The sequence below is a fragment of the Chrysoperla carnea genome, chromosome 3 (genome assembly GCF_905475395.1).
Source record: "Chrysoperla carnea chromosome 3, inChrCarn1.1, whole genome shotgun sequence".
NCBI classification, from domain to species: domain Eukaryota; kingdom Metazoa; phylum Arthropoda; class Insecta; order Neuroptera; family Chrysopidae; genus Chrysoperla; species Chrysoperla carnea.
The window spans coordinates 69,504,146-69,522,988 of NC_058339.1; the positions used below are offsets into that span (position 1 = coordinate 69,504,146).

The following is an 18,843-nucleotide window of genomic DNA, read 5'->3' on the forward strand; positions in this document are numbered from 1 at the left end:
CGTTTCTCGATTTAATGATTATTAAATATTACTTTTAAATTCAGATTGAAAATCGTTTAGATTTCGCACGATTAGATAAGAAAATGGCGTTTTGTAAATTTTCCTAACTACACCCTAAATGTTCTTCGAACCGTTCTGATCAAAAGCCCTCACGACCACAACATTTTTTAATTAACAGATTTTGAGGTACGAGCGATTAAAGCCAGTATGTGTCAGTGTGTACTGTGTATGTGCGTAATGTTTGTGTATGTATTATGTTGTGTTGTCTTGTCAGTTGGTGTGTTGTGTGATGTATCATTATAAAGACGGTAGTCATATACTCTAACTATAATATATGTGAAGCTTTAATCACCCGTATCTCGAAAATTACTCGTTTCGGATCGTAACAATCCGAAGAACATTTTGGGGGCGGTTAAAAAATTTTCACAGAAAGCCATTTTCCTATCTAATCCAGCGAGATGGTCTTTTTGCAATTGAAAATCTATGAGAACCATTTTTTTGATTTTTCAAGCTTCGATTAATCATAAGACGAAAACTTCATTGCAGAAAAAAAGCGAGGAATATAACCCTTAAAAGATTTCCTTGATTCTATGGGATCATTCAACTAAAATGGTCACTTCTTACTCCAAATTTTGATTTAATTTGATCAGAACGATCCTAAGAACATCTTGGGGCGGTTAGAAAAATTTTAACAGAAGGCCATTTTCCTATTTAATCCAGCGGACTGATCCTTTTACAATTGAAAATCCATGAGAACCAGTTTTTGGATTGTTCAAAATTCGATTAACCATACGACGAAAACTTCAATGCAGAAAAAAAGGAAGGAGCATAACCCTTAAAAAGATTTCCCTGATTCTATGGGATCATTCAATTAAAATGGTCACTTTTTACTCCAAATTTTGATTTAATTTGATCAGAACTATTCGAAGAACATTTTGGGGGCGGTTAGAAAAATTTTCACAGAAAGCGATTTTCCTATCTAATCCAGCGGACTAGTCCTTTTGCAATTGAAAATCTATGAGAACCAGTTTTTGTACAAGATTCGTTTAATCATAAGAAGAAACTTGATTGCAGAAAAAAGGAGGGAACAGAACCCTTAAAAAGATTTCCCTGATTCTATGGGATCATTCAATTAAAATGGTCACTTTTTACCCCAAATTTTGATTTAATTTGATAAGGAGGAGGTGGTAAATAATTGTTAACTAATTAACATATAAAGAACATAAAATTGAGATAAAATTTATTGTCATAATTTTTACTAAAAATATCTAGAAAATAATGTCTTTAATTTTGTTACCAGTATAAAAAAAAAAAAGTGTATATTTTATCGTTGCAGCGTTGGTATGGTATCAACCAAACAGTTTACACGAACTGTCAAAATAATTTATATACATTTTTTTTTTATCCTGTGACATGTGACATGAGTAACAAATGTAAAATGTGACATAAATAATTCATTGTAAAAAAATGGAAAATATTAAAGATGTTAACACAGAGAATGTTGTATCTCATAAAGTATAATTAAAAAATATATGAAATTTATTTTTTATTTTATATATTAACCCTCGATTTACCCGTGTAGTTCATCAACTTTTCGAAATTTAATACGATTTCACTAATATTTGGTGAAGTAGCACCATTTATATAGGTCTAATATCGACAATCGTAAAAAAGAGAAAATATTCGAGATGTTCTGTTACAAAACAAAATATTTATTTCGGAGTGTCTTATTTTCTGCCGCGCAAAAATTTACCACTGTTTATTTATCACGTTCCTTAATTCTATACTACCCGAATTTCTGGAAAACGGCTAATTTTTAAATAATCTATATGCATGGTTTCTTGGGTAACGACAGCTGTATATTTTAACATTTCCATTAAACAGTTTTATTTTATTTGACGTGATTTTTAAAAATTTTTGTATTTCATTATGGATTTTGCACTATTAAACCTTCTCTTTTTGTACTTCTTTCTGTTATATTGACTATTTGAGTGGATGGCTGTAAAGGAAAGTAAGAAAGTGCATTTGAAAATTTTAAAACTGGCACCTGTGCGAAACAAATTTTAGAAATCAAAATTAATTTCCATTGCAGTAGCTTTGAAAACCGTAAAAATATTGAAAACCAAAAAAGCTTTGATTGGTGTTAAATTTGATGGAAAACACTTATTTGACAATATAATCAAATTCCCAGAGAAATTTCAAAATTTAGAACATATAAAAATAAATTAAAATACAACTTTTTGGTCGTAAATACGAATTTTTTGCGTCTTAAAAAAAAAAACAAAAAAATATCGGCTTGAAATTTTGCAAAAACTTTTTCGATTTTGTAACTTATCTCGTCCAACATTTAAGTTGATAACGCAAACCACAAGTCGATATGTTACTACTCAATTCAGATAAACGGAATTATAGTGGGTGTTTGTTTACCAGCAATTATTGCCACCTGAGAGAATATCAACTTTAGACGAAGATAATTTCTAACATAATTTATCGATTACCTGCTATCCCACGCCGGCAAAATTATCACAAATGCAAAAGAAAATTAAATATTAAAAAAGATACATTCTACTTTTGTAGGCATCGGCGAAGAAGAAACGGCATAATTCTTTAAATGAAGCTGTTCAAGTTGTCGTGAGATGTCGACCCATGTCGATAAAGGAAAAATTAAATGATAATTTTAATGTTGTTGTAATGTATCCAGTGCATGGAATTGTTGAAATTACTAATCCAAAAGAGGTTGATACGTATTCGGATCAAAAAACATTTACTTTTGATGTTGTTTACGATGCAAAGTAAGTTATTTCTAAAACTTGCTCGACGAACCAAGTTGAGAGTGTCCATTACACCACCATACGAACACACGTACTTAGACGAGGGAGTGAAGTTTTGCTAAATAGAAAATTTATTGAAATCAAAATTTTCTGCACGTTTGTTTAGTTCAACTCAAGACGATGTTTACAATACAAGTATTCGGCCACTTGTGGAATCGGTGCTGGAAGGTTTTAATGGATGTGTTTTTGCGTATGGACAAACCGGAACTGGAAAAACATACACAATGGAAGGATCGAAAGAAAATAAAGGAATTATACCAAAAACATTTGGACAAATATGGGACTATATTAATCGTACATCAAATATGCAATTCTTAGTATCTGTTAGTTATTTAGAAATTTATTTGGAAGAAATTAAGTAAGAAATGTTCTGTAATTTTAAAAATCCCGCACTTTTCCCAAACATTTAAAGTTTGTTTTTAACAAACATCGTGCTGGTCTTATGGCGCGATTTAATTGTTCGCTCTGGAAATAGTTCGTCATAGTCGCGTAGTTACACTACACTCATCTTAGTCAAAAAATGGGTCAACCTCGTAATCAAACGAAATAAGCTGAATATTTGTACAAACCTTTATTTTGATTGTACAAATGTTGTCTTCAAAAGTCACATATTACCACGTATTAGCGTCCTTAGATATTCAAGGTCAAAGGTCGTAAAAATTCAGTTTTTTTTTGAGAATATCTTGTTTTCTTTGCCTCCAAACGTATTTACATTTATTATGAAAATTGTAAAAGATTAGCTACAAATTTTGTCCAAAACCTTTTTTCGACGTTGAACCGTTTCAAAACACTAAGAATATGATAAAATACTAAACGATTTTTCGTCTTTTTTGGTAATATTTGTAATACTCATACCACAAAAGTAAAGCCATTAAGTTGGTTCGAAATGGCGTGCTTGTGATTAAAGGAGTTGTTTTTACGCCGCTAAATATTTCATAGCAAAAGGACAAACCTAATTCATTTCAACAGTTTTCTAAGTTAACTATTATGAGTATTTAAATAGGAAATACATGAATTGAATCGATTTGAATTCAAGTAATTTTTTTCCTTTGCTTCTTTCCAGAGATCTATTAAAAAGAGATCATACATCCAAACTTGAAATACGAGAATATTGTGGTCGAGGAATTGTTATACCCAACTTACATACGGTAACATGCAAAACAGCCGAAGAAATGGCACAAGTAATGGCAATTGGTAATCGTAATCGTACTATAGGAGGTACCAAAATGAATGATCGTAGTTCAAGATCCCACGCAATATTTTCCGTAACCATAGAAATGTGTAACACTGACCAAGAATACGAGAATGTCCGAGTTGGCAAATTAAATTTAATTGATTTAGCTGGCAGTGAGAGACAATCAAAGACCGGTGCATGCTCCGATCGTTTAAAAGAAGCGAGTAAGATAAATCGGGCACTATCTGCATTAGGTAATGTAATTTCCGCTTTAGCTGAGCATTCCTCACATATTCCGTACCGTGATTCGAAGTTAACACGATTATTACAAAACTCGCTTGGCGGTAATTCGAAAACTGTGATGATTGCTAATATTGGTCCATCAAATTACAACTATGAGGAATCTTTGACAACGTTACGGTATGCTCATCGAGCCAAAGCAATCAAAAATACTCCATTTAAGAATGAAGATCCGAAAGATGCGAAATTGCGTGAATATAGAGATGAAATTAAACGTTTGAAGGAACTAATTGAACAACGTCGCTTAGAAGAAAAACAAGTAATTGTAATTCATAAAGTTATTAAAGTTCATAGAAATTCCGCTAGAAGTGAGGACCACATAACAAATTCTGATTCATACGAAACCGATAGAAGTAGTGATTCAGGCAGTGAAGCTGATTTAGAAGATGAAATCGATGATGAGGAAGATACAGAACTAATGGAACGTTTATATTTAGAACGACAAAAAACTGACGAATTGGCAATGCGATTAGAAGAACTAGAAAGTCAATTGGTTAAAGGAGGTCATGCATTGGAAGTTATTGATATAAACGAACAAAAATTAGCCGAGCAATTATTAAAAATAGAAGAGCAAAAAACTCGTGAAACTGAAATGCAATATGTTTTAGAACAAGAATCTGATACAAAAGTTGAACTACATGAGGCGTATTCTAGTTTACAGCAAGAATTTGATAGTAAGTCACAGAAAATTAACGAAATGGCAGCGATAATTAAGGACTTACAAGAGCAAATACTTGACTTGCGAGAAAAAACCAATGAAGAACAGCGTGAAATTGAAGTGCTAACAGAAGCGTTAAATAAGGAACTAAAATTAAAAACATTGATAATTGAAAATTTTATATCAGATGAAGCAAGATGTGAAACAACTAACAAAATTCATTTCGATACCAACACTGATAGTTGGGTACTAAAACGTGGAATGTTCGAACGACGTACGTGTCGACCTTCTGTTCGACCTGAATACGATCGACCAATCACTAACTACGCTTTGTCCAAAATGAAAACAAGTAGTTGTCCGTATCGATATAAAAGTGAAAATATTATAAATTTGAGTTTAGATTTACCAGAAAAAACCACTGTCAAATATCAACCTTCGAATGTTCCATCCACATATCGACATATTTTAAATGTGGCAATGTGTCAAGAAGATGATGTTATTAATATTGGTGACGGTGTGCATGGAGTAGATTGTCCGTTGGGTACAGATTCAGCTCGTACTCAGGCACAAATGGATACAATTGCTAGAAACTTGGCAATGAAAAAAGAAACGCAACGTGCTTTACAAATGCGCAGCGCAAAAACAGTGCCATTTGTAATACCAGCATGCACAACACCTAGCTTTGCCTATAATAAATATAGTAAAAAATAATACGATATATTTTCGAATATCTCAGTGCTTCGATTTTATTGAAGAACAATTTTTATGATTAGAAATATTTCTATTCTCATTTAAGAATGAGATTTTTAGCGTTTACAAGGGAAACTAAAACAATCCACGCAAATTTTTTTCCTTTTAAAAAGCTGCGGAATTGTTTTAATAGAGGATAGAATTATTTTTGATAGATTAATGAATTGGACATGGCGTTAAAAATTTCTAAAATAAAATCCAAATACTGATGATATTTGAAAATATATTTAAAAAATGTTTGTCATATATAGTTTTATCAAAACGTTGTAATTTGTAATAATTAAAATTTTGGTCAAAAATGAATTCGTAATATTATTTGGATTTTACAGCTGAATGCCACAAAAAAAGATACATATTTGCAGCGATATGGATGTTGCAGCGATATCGATTAGTTAATAATTAACTAAATTGTAGCAAAAACAAAACGCCTAGAATAAATTCGTTTAATTATTGGTCGGAGAAAATCTTAACTTTTGACGGTCGAAAAGGTCAATAAGTGATTATTTTTGACCTAGTGAAAGTCGTTCTAGCACGGAGTCTCTTTTAGGATAAATCATATTCAGGGTGCACCATTTGAATCTTTACACCTAAATATCTCGTTTTGTAGTTAACCAATCAAAAAATTACTTAAACAAAAGTTACAAATTTTGATGGGAGAAAACTTGTTCTGACATCAGATTGGTCCTAGTTCTTCGGGATACTTTAATAGCCAATTTAGATCCTAAACGCTAAGAGATAGAATAACACTTAAAATTAGAAAGTTCGATCCTCATAAAAAAAATTTTTGTTTAAGCTTTCGGAGGAAATGCGACTGGAAAATATGTCACTATTGCATTTAATCGATAGAAAACACACTAACTACGGAAAAATGCTAAAGCCAAAAGTTGTCAAGGGCAATAGAGGACATTAGCCTGTGCCCATGACTTTGACCTACAATTATCGAGAAACTTTAAGAATATTTTCTTTCGATTAAATGCAATAATGACATATTTTTAAGTCGTATTTCCTCCGAAAGCTAACGTTTTTCGAAAAAATGTTTTAGACAAAAATTGTTGGTTTTTGTATGAGGATCAACTTACTAATTTAAAGTGTTATTCCATTTCTTAACGTTTTGGATCAAAATTGGCAATTAAAAAAACCTGAAGAACTAGGTCCAATCTGATGCTAGAACATGATGTCCCCCATCAAACTCTGCAACTTTTGTTTAAGTTAGTTTTTGATTTAAAAAAAAATATTTTAGCTGATAATTGAATTTCAACAATTGTATGACCGTAATGCAAATTACAGATACAATCTACTAAACTAAGTAAGCTAAGTAAGGCCCGGTGCTCTTCAGAAATATTTTCACTGATAAATCTCTGAGCGCCTCTAGAAAATGAGATTTTTAATCACACGACCAAGCTCCAATTGCTCGAATAACGGTTTTTTTGTTATTTGATATGGAACATCACTGAATTTAAGGTCTGTAGTTCAATAACATGAAAATTACAGAAAACTTTATTTTCAAGTTGTCGGACAATTTACACCCACTTTTACTCCCTTTCTGACAAAACATTTTTTAGATTCTTTATTTATAAACATTTTCTCAATGGAATTCCAAAAAAGTTGATCCGATATATTGAAGTTTGCCGACCCACTTGACTAGAAAATTTCCGAGACACGTGAAAGAAAGCGTCCCTCAAGAATTTCTGTGAGTTAAAAACCTATTGGGTTAAGAATAATATATGATGCTGGGCATCTGGACTAAAAAATAAAACTTTCCAAGCTTATTGTTAGTAATACCTAGTAAATTCCACATTAAAACCATTTGAATATCATTGATTAGAAAATTTAATTTTAAGTGTAGTTTTCATTTACTGCAAAGTGCATGTGTATAGTATTAGTGTTTACCAAACGGATAATCGATAGAATATTATTACCTTGTTGATATTATAACGAAATGTAATATTATTAATGCTACACTGATTCATGTTTGAATAAAGTGAAACCAATATTTGCACTAATGTGGGTTTGTTACTAACAATGGAATAATTGAAAATCAATTTCATAAATTATTTTGAAAATATATATTAAAGCTCATATAGTCAAAAACATCAGGTTCAATTTCGATCCAACTCTACAATGTCTATTGTTTGTTTTAATCACACAGCAACATGGGTATAATTACGCTCCTGGTTCCCGTAACATTTGCCATTTACCTCTAATATTTTGCATGGCTTGTTATAATGCATTGATTTAGTTTTAGTTTAAAACAATAAATAATATTTAATAAAACAAGGAGGTCAAATAACACAAATATGAACAGTAAAATGTATTTAAGGTATATACAGTGTGTTCATTTCAAAAGTATCCACCCTTAAGAAAACACGTCGATTTAGATATCGACAGGGAACTTAAAAAATGAGCCTATCAACTTTGAAATTTCATATAGTACTCCTTATCTTGTAATACGTTATTTGAAAGGGCATACAATTTTCTTTTCAACTATGATAAACAAAAATGAAATCAACTAATTGGTTCTTAAGAAAGACTACCCAGATGATGGAATTTATACCATCGATCTTCTCTGTAGTCTATCTTAAGAACCAATCGATCGATTTCATTTTTTTATCATAGTTGAATAGACTTTATGCCTATTCTAGGTGTGAAATAAAATTCTCTGGGTTACATTTTTGAACTTCCCCGTCGATATCTAAAATCGACTTGTTTTCACTCAAAACAATAATCACATCAGGTCAAGAGCTATTAAGGGTGGACAGTTTTGAAATGAACACTCTGTATTAATAATGTTATGGCTGTGCTATTGTAATGTTACAGTGTCATATGAAGTTATTGTGTTACAGTTACCTACAACCCATTACTATTTAGTATTGGTACATAGTACACTACTATTTATTACTTTTTATTAGATACATGTTATTTATATAGAATATGGCAACTACAAAGTATTAACCTTTTGTTGCTTTCACTTTAAGGTAGTAGTTCATCCTGAATTCATTTTTTGATTGTATCAGCCTTTTTGTGGTGGATAAACCAACCGTGACACGCCAACCAATCATGATAAAGTATTATTTCTCCAATAAACGAGACGAAAAAAAGACGAAATCTCAAAATTTTTCCCTATAGAATTTATTTCGATTTCGGCAAAAGGCATTCGATGTGTTTGATAAATCGCTCACTTGCATTTCACTCTCTGACCATTTTTCAATTTTCAGTATAATTTATTTTATTCTGATCTATTAGAAATTCATAAAAATTCTAAAGATGTGTTTTAGGTAATAATTACCTTTAATATTTTGTTAAAAAATTATTAAGATTTTCACGATTTTTTTCCTTTAAATTGCCCTAAATCGATTTTTCTTTCTATTTTTATGCTTGTTCTGATAATATCTCATTTTTTGTGTTTTTGTATTTCGGGTTCAAAATTACCATATATAATGAGTTTTATTGAAAATGGAGACAACAAATTTATCTCGATAACAATTCTATTTTTAACCCCTGAACCAAATAAAGGGGTGTCATAAGTTTGACCGCTATGTAAGTTCTGTTTCATCCTAGCGCCTAAATGGATAAACCGATTTGGATTTTTTTTATTTCGTTGGAAAGGTAACTTAATGGGGAGTGTTCTTAGCTATGGTTCAAGTGCGAGTTTAAGGTTCCATACTCGAAACAACTAAAAAATAGGCGATGATCCTCAATATCGGTTCAGTTTGGAGAAGGCTCTAAGAAAAAAGGTAATTTAATGGAGAGTGTTCTTAGACACATTTCAAATACGAGTTTAGGGTTCCGTAGCCGAAAAATTTCACAGGGTTTTTTTATAAATTTTGTAAATTTCCCTTGTTAGTTATTGTTGAATAGTTTCGAAGATTTTTGATAAATACTTAAATTTGCATAATAATTTCAGGCCAATAGATTTTTTCCATAAAACTTGTTTACGATACATTTTATTTATAACAATACAAGACAGACATTTTTTTTACGAACTATTTTATATTCTTCATTCTACATCATTATACTTTTAGCCAGGCTTAATATATGAATTATATATGACTAATTAGAAACCTCCTTATACTCCCTTAAACCTTAAACTTCCGTAACTACCAGAAGCTAATATATATCTTTGTATTAAAATAAGCAATTTGTTTTATTACACTGTTGACCAATATTATTACGAAAGTGTAAAATATAATAAAATGTATATCCAGGACATAACCTATACGTTATACGTGTAAGAAATAAATTTGTTTGAAAGGTACCTCCTGGCTACGGAAAACAAACATATATGTTATTCGATAAGACCCATCACTGTTATAGTTACTAGATGTGTTCTGTATGTTAGTTTGCTATATAAATGACTTAAGACAGGTGCCTCTATCAGGTCCTCTGTGTACAAAGATTTTTTAACGAAGAACGCACGTGTAAAATCTCTATTAATAAAATTTATACGCATAATAACCGCAAATTTATTTAAGAAATACTATCATTTTCAACAAAACTTTAAAGCAACTATGAAAAGTGAATATTAATATTTGGGGACTCAATGTGTTCACTCTTTTTGGTGCACTAATAAGGTGTCTTTTTCATTTTATCTCTCACTCTGTAACTACAAAACTATCTTCAGTCTAGCCTGTCTACTTTTCGGGCCAAAGCAATATACAGGAAACCAAGACATGTAAAATTCAATGCACTATTTTGTTTAAATAAACTGACATTAGCGAGTAATATAATTTTTTTTTAATCAATTTACGAAGCTCCAATTGGTCGAATAACCGTTTTTTTTTGTTATTAGATTAGGAACATCACTGAGTTAAAGCTCTGTATTTCTACAAAATGAAAATTGCAGAAAACTGTATTTTCAAAATGTCGGACAATGGACACTTTTCATATTTTGGTAACTTGTATTTTCATAACCAGACCCTACACAATAGTTTGGGTAATTTTAAAAAACCTAAATAAAAAGAATATAAATAATAAAAATAATAACGACACTTTTCTCATAAAGTATGTACAACATATGTTTGGAAATGGATGGCTGTTCTTATTCATATCTCGCTCAATTGGTTAAGGCGTAACCAATTCCGTACGGTAAACCTAGGGTAGCGGGTTAAATTCCCACCTTCAAATTTCAACAAACTAAATTAATAGTTGTAGTGGGCTGGTGCACCATGCATGTATATGCATGAAGGAGGTGTATTCAGCATCTAAAAATAATTGAGGAGCAGAAATTATCAGCGGAAAAGGTTTTAAAACACAAATATGGTTTATGGTATCACAATGAGCCCTATTGCCTAAGTTTGTCCCTCGTGATATAATAGGCTTACCTCACCTTATCTGTTAATATCTGGGATAATATGATCTCCAGACATAATTGATCCTTTAAATTCAACTTGGATCATTTTAAGTTTGGCCGCATTACATCCAAAAGAGAATTACTCTATCACATATTTACCACAATATGATTTGCATAGAGGTAAGAACTATTACCATATGATGCAATGCACCAAGGAAATGAAAAATATTCATTTATAATAAAAACTTGTATATGTGTCATAAAAATTGTACATGCCAGGTATGACTGACTGCAGAATATAATCTTTAAGATGTTGTATGTATATATTTGCAGATGGGTATTGTCATTCTATTTTAATAGTATAACATTGTTCTTATCAGTATTTTGAAAAATGATACTATTCAGGTGAAGTTCAAGATACGTTCACGGCTCCTTTTTTATACCATGTATATATGAAATATACATAGTATATAAAGTTTAGTCCCAAGTTTGTAACGCTTAAAAATATCAATGCTACGAACAAAATTTTGGTATAGGTGTTCATAGAATCATCTAATTAGTTCGTCCGGCATTTATAGTATGTTTTAATATGAGATTATCAGTTATGTATGTGTGATATGTATAGGTATATGTGTAGTGTGATGGGGACATACCAATACCAAAATTTTTTTCGTAGCATCAATATTTTTAAGCGTTACAAACTTGGGACTAAACTTTATATACTATGTATATTTCACTGTCTATACATGGTATTTCAACAATTAACTCAGTCAATTATTTGTTTTCACTTATTTCATATTAAAATTCCAAATCAAATGAAAGTAAGCAGGTTAAGTTGTTCAACTCAATATTTAAAAATATTATTGATATCTCTTGATTTTAAATATTTTTCTATCGTTTGGGTTTTCTATATTCATACTAAAGTTTTTTCCAAAATATGATTTATAGAAGAAATAAACAGAGTCTAGGATCATATGTGATATTTCAAAACATTTTCCTCTACGATTCTTTTCATTGTTAGAAGCTTTAAGTTTGAAGTCAAGCGTGTTTTAGTGAGTCATTTCAGAAAAACTGAAAATTTCATACGTGTTAGCTAGCATCGTTTGCTCAATCGTAAGTCTATTAAGCCTTCTAAAAGCGGGGCGCTTTGGGTCCAATAGATTGCCAAATATGTAGCGTCTGTCATAATTCTGAACTGATTACAGAAAGATAAGAACCGGTTTTATTGGACAGATATTCCAAAAAAATGTAGTCGATGTGAGATCGTCCATAATTGTAATTGGGATAGCGGGCTAGCTATCCTGCAACGCTAATAAGTAGAGTTATGTGTCATCAGGAAACTGTTTTCAAAATGGCTGAAAATCTACTCCCATGAAGAATTAAGCCCAAAAATTACAAAAAGCATATCGTCCGCAATCAGAAAAATCATAGTTATAGTATTTTGTGATTGTGGTTTGTGATTGCTAAGCCCCCCGCTTCCCACTTACATTGCTGATGCTATAATTTTTGTGATTTTAGACTTAAGTCCGTACTGAATATGCTCTAGATAAGTGGCTGCCTGGATTTGCCATATATTTAGATGTGTTTAAGCCAAAATGCTGATGAATTTATTTATAGGCTACAAATTTCTAATTTGTTCTTTCCCTCCCCTTCCTTTAGTCAAAAGATGGGTACATCCATGAACATTGCTCTCTTGAGTGTCGTACAATTATCTTCTTATTTGAATATCGCGTCTTCAAAGATTATTCATCAAGTGTAAGTTTGTCGCGCTGCTAACAATTTTTCCAGGCCCGTTGAAGAGAAGTATTCGACAGTGAAAGTTTTCGTAGAGGAAACCGTTCTGAAATTACTGTCAAAAGCTACGTGTCCTAAACCTAGTAATAAACAATACATTTTAATAATTCAAATTTTCTGAAAAATTTTTCTCAACAAATTTTAAAATCGAATTTGAAAACAAAATGTAGGAGATTTAATTTAATATAAAGATTTTGAAATCGTAAATTTTCGAGTTTTTATATATTACTAGCTAACCCGGCGAACTTCGTACCGCCTAAAAGTCGAACCTTTATTTTTGTTTTTCTTAATACTTATTCTGCTATTCGGGACACCGGGTTATCTGTCCCGGAATAGAGGGGTTCCGGGACAGGGACTAAACTTAAACTATATGATATGGTATTAAAGTTCAAATTGACTTTTAATTATTATTACGAATCTTCTGTATGGGAATATAGAAATGTGTTGTTTTGACACTTTTTAGGAAAATTTTTCTCTCCCTAAAGCAACACATTCAGCGATTCATTTTTATATTATAGAAGATTACTAAGGGTTTTTATATGATATGTGCGTATTTAATGATTGCAACAAATTATAAACAAAAATTTATCCATACATGTATTAAACAAAACCCTTTTTTTGTGGTTTATTGGTTAGTGAATGGATTAAAGACTTAATCCATATATCGGCTTTCAACAACATTGGTATTTTATTTACAAAATATATCAATAATAAATTAAATAATATAAACAAATAAAATATTAACAGGGGTTACCAAATACAATCATTATTTAGATTTATAATAAAATAGCTTTAATCTCATCTTTCCATCGAGATTTCATTTTCCCCAGTACCTAAAATATTGATTATACTCAAGTGAAATAGATTATATTTATTATTAATTATATAAGGAATTTCCTTAGCTTATTTATTTCATTATTTAGGTAATATTTCAGGAAATATTAGCTAAAACGTAGCAATAAATTAAAGTCTCTCAATCGCAAACTAATTGGATTTTTGAGTTTGAATGATTCTAATTAAGCTTAGATAATATTCGTCTGAAGTTTAAATAAGAAACTAACGAAACATCCTCTATTCTCTGAAAAAATGATACATATACCTCTTGGCAATGCTGTAATCGCAAAATCATCAGGAGGTATACGGAATATAGATCGCATAAAAAGGATATACGCTAGAAATCTAAAGTATCTTTATTCAATTTTCCTTTAAGACGGTTCTATACACATTTTTCTTTCTTTTTCTTAAATATTAATTGGTGGAAAAAAATAATTATAAAGAAAAGCGGTTTTCCAGATAAAAATGGTTAAAGTTACAATTGAATTTCAAGCACTGCGATTTTACCCTTTTCGCAATCGATTTTAAATTTGGATATATTATAGGTACTCATATTCTACCTGCCTTGGTTACTTTATTTTTCGAAAATCTTGTTTATTTTCCCAATTTTCATTGTTCACATTCAGGTTTAGTTGAATACGAAAAAGTACCTAAGTGTGAACAATGAAAATTGTGAAAATTAACAGGATTTTCGAAAAATAAAAGTAACCAGTGCAGGTAAAATATGAGTAATTGAGTACCCATAACATATCCAAATTTCAAATTGAAAGAGTAAAGAGTATAATCGCAGTGCTTGAAATTCAATTGTAACATTAAGCATTCTTATCTGGAAAACCGCTTTTCTTTATAAATATTTTTTTCTACCAATTAATATTTAAGACGAGTCTTAAAAAATTATAAATCCACGCCAATCAAATAATGATTTCACGCTATTGAAAAATGTGTATAGAACCGTCTTAAGCAACGAGTATACCCGACTAAACCACAGTGTAAACGTCGTTAGCCTCCGTATAAATTCCATTACAGACCACTGTCTCGTTATATTATTTTCGAGAAATGCCGAATTACACTCGAATGACTTTTGTTATAATACCGTAATTTTGTTGTTCAACCCTGCATATGTATTTATAATTTTACAAATTAAAAATAGTATGAAATGTTCTCCACACAGACTGTGAGTCGGTCACTTTCATTCAATGACTATTATATTTGGTAATCATGATTATATTTACATGAATTCAGTCGAATTAAATTCGCACATGTATAAAATGTGGTATGTATGGTTGTACGTACAACATTGAACACATAACGACCAATAATAGTAGAAAATTATTTACCCCAATAATTTCCAATAGCATGTTAGTTTATTATTTGATTGTAACTTTATATTTTATATGTATGTGCATATTCAAAAATTAAAATTAAATTAATTCGATTTATGGTGATCAAAATTACTTTTTGTTTTGTATTGTGTTATATTTCGATTACAAAATAAATACAATTATATATTATCAAAACTCAAAAGGTATGATCAGATTATTTTTTTCGACCATTAAAAATTGGAAACTTTATTATAAGCTAGAGAGCTGGCCATATGATTTACTGATGGTCATGGTTACTGTCTGCTGATCCTTTAATATGATTGTAGGTAATACCCCAAGTCGTCCTATTTTAACGAATATTCCCCCCAGAGGGGAAAATATCAAAAATCAAAAATCGAGTTTATTTGACGATTGGGTTAGTAGGTTTTGAAAAAAACGAGTCCTTGGATCGATTTATGCCGATATCTCAAAAATTACCAGCCCAATCGTTAAATGAACGCGATTTTTTAATTTTTTGGGTAAATTTTACCTTATAAACTGTGCTTTATCAAATTCCGGGACAACAATTTTTTTTCGATGTTTTGCAAATTTTTGAAGGGGTACCCCTTGAAAAAAATCGAAAAAATCCAAAAAAATTTTCTGTTTCAGAATTCGATAAAACTCAGTTTATAAGGTAATTTTGACCCAAAAAATTCAAAAATCGGGTTTATTTGACGATTGGCCTCGTAGATTTTGAAAAAAAACGAGTCCTTTGATCAATTTTTGCCGATATTTCAAAAATTACCCACTCAACCGTTAAATGAACCCGATTTTTGATTTTTTTGGGTCAAAATTACCTTATAAACTGAATTTTATCAAATTCTGAAACAAACAAAAATTTTCGATTTTTTGCAATTTTTTGAAGGGGTACCCCTTGAAAAAAATCGAAAAAATCCAAAAACATTTTCTGTTTCAGAATTCGATAAAACTCAGTTTATAAGGTAATTTTGACCCAAAAAATTCAAAAATCGGGTTTATTTGACGATTGGCCTCGTAGATTTTGAAAAAAACGAGTCCTTTGATCAATTTTTGCCGATATTTCAAAAATTACCCACCCAACCGTTAAATGAACCAGATTTTTGATTTTTTTGGGTCAAAATTACTTTATAAACTGAATTTTATCAAATTCTGAAACAAACAAAAATTTTCGATTTTTTGCAATTTTTTGAAGGGGTACCCCTTGAAAAAAATCGAAAAAATCCAAAAAAATTTTCTGTTTCAGAATTCGATAAAACTCAGTTTATAAGGTAATTTTGACCCAAAAAATTCAAAAATCGGGTTTATTTGACGATTGGCCTCGTAGATTTTGAAAAAAACGAGTCCTTTGATCAATTTTTGCCGATATTTCAAAAATTACCCACCCAACCGTTAAATGAACCCCATTTTTGATTTTTTTGGGTCAAAATTACCTTATAAACTGAATTTTATCAAATTCTGAAACAAACAAAAATTTTCGATTTTTTGCAATTTTTTGAAGGGGTACCCCTTGAAAAAAATCGAAAAAATCCAAAAAAATTTTCTGTTTCAGAATTCGATAAAACTCAGTTTATAAGGTAATTTTGACCCAAAAAATTCAAAAATCGGGTTTATTTGACGATTGGCCTCGTAGATTTTGAAAAAAAACGAGTCCTTTGATCAATTTTTGCCGATATTTCAAAAATTACCCACCCAACCGTTAAATGAACCCCATTTTTGATTTTTTTGGGTCAAAATTACCTTATAAACTGAATTTTATCAAATTCTGAAACAAACAAAAATTTTCGATTTTTTGCAATTTTTTGAAGGGGTACCCCTTGAAAAAAATCGAAAAAATCCAAAAAAATTTTCTGTTTCAGAATTCGATAAAACTCAGTTTATAAGGTAATTTTGACCCAAAAAATTCAAAAATCGGGTTTATTTGACGATTGGCCTCGTAGATTTTGAAAAAAACGAGTCCTTTGATCAATTTTTGCCGATATTTCAAAAATTACCCACCCAACCGTTAAATGAACCCGATTTTTGAATTTTTTGGGTCAAAATTACCTTATAAACTGAGTTTTATCAAATTCTGAAACAAAAAAAATTTCGATTTTTTGCAATTTTTTGAAGGGGTAGGTAATTGATGGCAAAAATCTATCTTTTTGTGCGTTTGTTCATTCAATGTGAACAAAAATGATATTTATAGAAAAAACAAACCACTTTTATTCGATTTATTGATAATTTTTTTTCGTAGAGTGTAGAGAACAATTTTGATACGAAAAAACAATTTTGGGTAAAACTTTTCAGTTCGTATTTGCCTACACTTTACGGTTTTTGGAAAAAGGTTTCGAACAAAAAATGTTACTTTTTAAATGAGTAACAACTTCCTAATTTAAGGTGTTCATATATCGGTTACGCAGTTATGCAGTAGAGTGAGCCTTTCATTGAGCTAGAAAACCTAGGTTCAGTTTAATGGTTGCGTAACCTGCACACTCAACATTTATCGCTTGATGCATTTTAATCGATAAAATAATTTTTTGCGTTTCAAGCACATGTCAACTTAAAAAAAGGACACCCTGTACATATAAGATATACAGTGCAACCTCGATATAACAAATCTGAAGGGAATCAGTAAATATTCGTTATATCAAGTAATTCGTTAAACTGAGGTTTGTTATATTGAGGTTAAGTTGGTCTAAAATTCGTTATAAAGAGGAAAAAAGTGTCGGAACCTCTCGCGACATGAATTACATACTATGGAGCATACAAACTGTCATATATTGGTGGGACTTTATACGTTATATAAAGGTTTTGAATTGACGAATTTCGTTATTTAGAGGTATTTAAATTTTTTATTATAGTTGAAAATTCGTTATAAAGAGACTGTTCGCAAAAAATATTCGTAATGTAGAGGTATATTTTATATTGACTCTTATGGACAATTCAAGGGGATTGCGAAAAATTTGTTAAATCGAGGAATTCGTTATATTGAGGTTCGTTATATTAAGGTTGCACTGTATTCAGAAAGCTATATCACGTATTTCATACCATATTATTAACAATTCCGATGAAAAATAAAACTACACTGTCACTCTACGTCAGCACTGTACACTGTACACTACTGTAAAGTTCACGTACATTATTCAGTCACCACATATACACATATGTCATAAACATGATGATTGAGAATTTTCACAATTTTCATTTTATATGCTTTTTTTTTTTTTATAAAATCATTTTTATTCAAATTGAATATATATGTACAGTTTGTGTAGTTGAAATCTATATATTATATTATTAAATTTCACATTCTATACTTTTGTGGATAATCTATATGTATATTGTTGTTACAGGGTGATTCGATTCATTTAAAACAAACTCAATAAATTTGTAATTTAGACCGTCATTTCCATTCGGTTGGAATTTTGAAAGAAAAGGGAAAGTTAGTAGTCCTGAACTCAAATTAGCGGTTGTATCTCGTTCAACATTCTAGTCTAGGATATGGAACGTAAAAAATCCATGAACTCTAACTTTCTGCCACGTAGTAAGTCGGTGAGGAGTATTTTCTCTCGTAGGACATATATGGCAGAAAGACTATTTTCGAGATAGAAAGGGTTGAAGAAATCTGAGGAAAAAAATAACCTTAACCGTCCCTCGAAGCAACGATAAGTCAAGGCATCCATTTTTTTTTTAAACGAGGAAAGTGGCAGATAAGATATTTTTTTGCGGTTTCAGAGGGTGTGGGGATGAGGTAAACCGACAAAAAAGGGGATCTTAATATATCTTCTAACGGTAATTTGAAATAAAGCGTGGAAAAAGTCCCGAAAATTGCTGTAAAACAAAATAAATAAAAACTGAAAAACTCCCATAACTGCTGCAAAAACGTTATACTA

The 18,843-nt window shown here is 30.6% G+C and overlaps 2 protein-coding genes across 2 annotated transcripts in view; one reads left to right on the plus strand and one right to left on the minus strand.

The window, feature by feature from the left end:
- Positions 1 to 18,843, minus strand: part of LOC123294520 — a 194,874-nt gene that overhangs the window by 164,682 nt on the left and 11,349 nt on the right. The window lies entirely within an intron of this gene.
- On the plus strand, positions 1,468 to 5,869 carry LOC123294642 (kinesin-like protein Klp68D). The gene is made up of 4 exons (XM_044875737.1): positions 1,468 to 1,515; positions 2,578 to 2,792; positions 2,938 to 3,189; positions 3,895 to 5,869. The coding sequence occupies exons 1-4, from the start codon at positions 1,468 to 1,470 to the stop codon at positions 5,672 to 5,674; spliced, it is 2,295 nt and encodes a 764-aa protein (XP_044731672.1). The 3' UTR covers positions 5,675 to 5,869.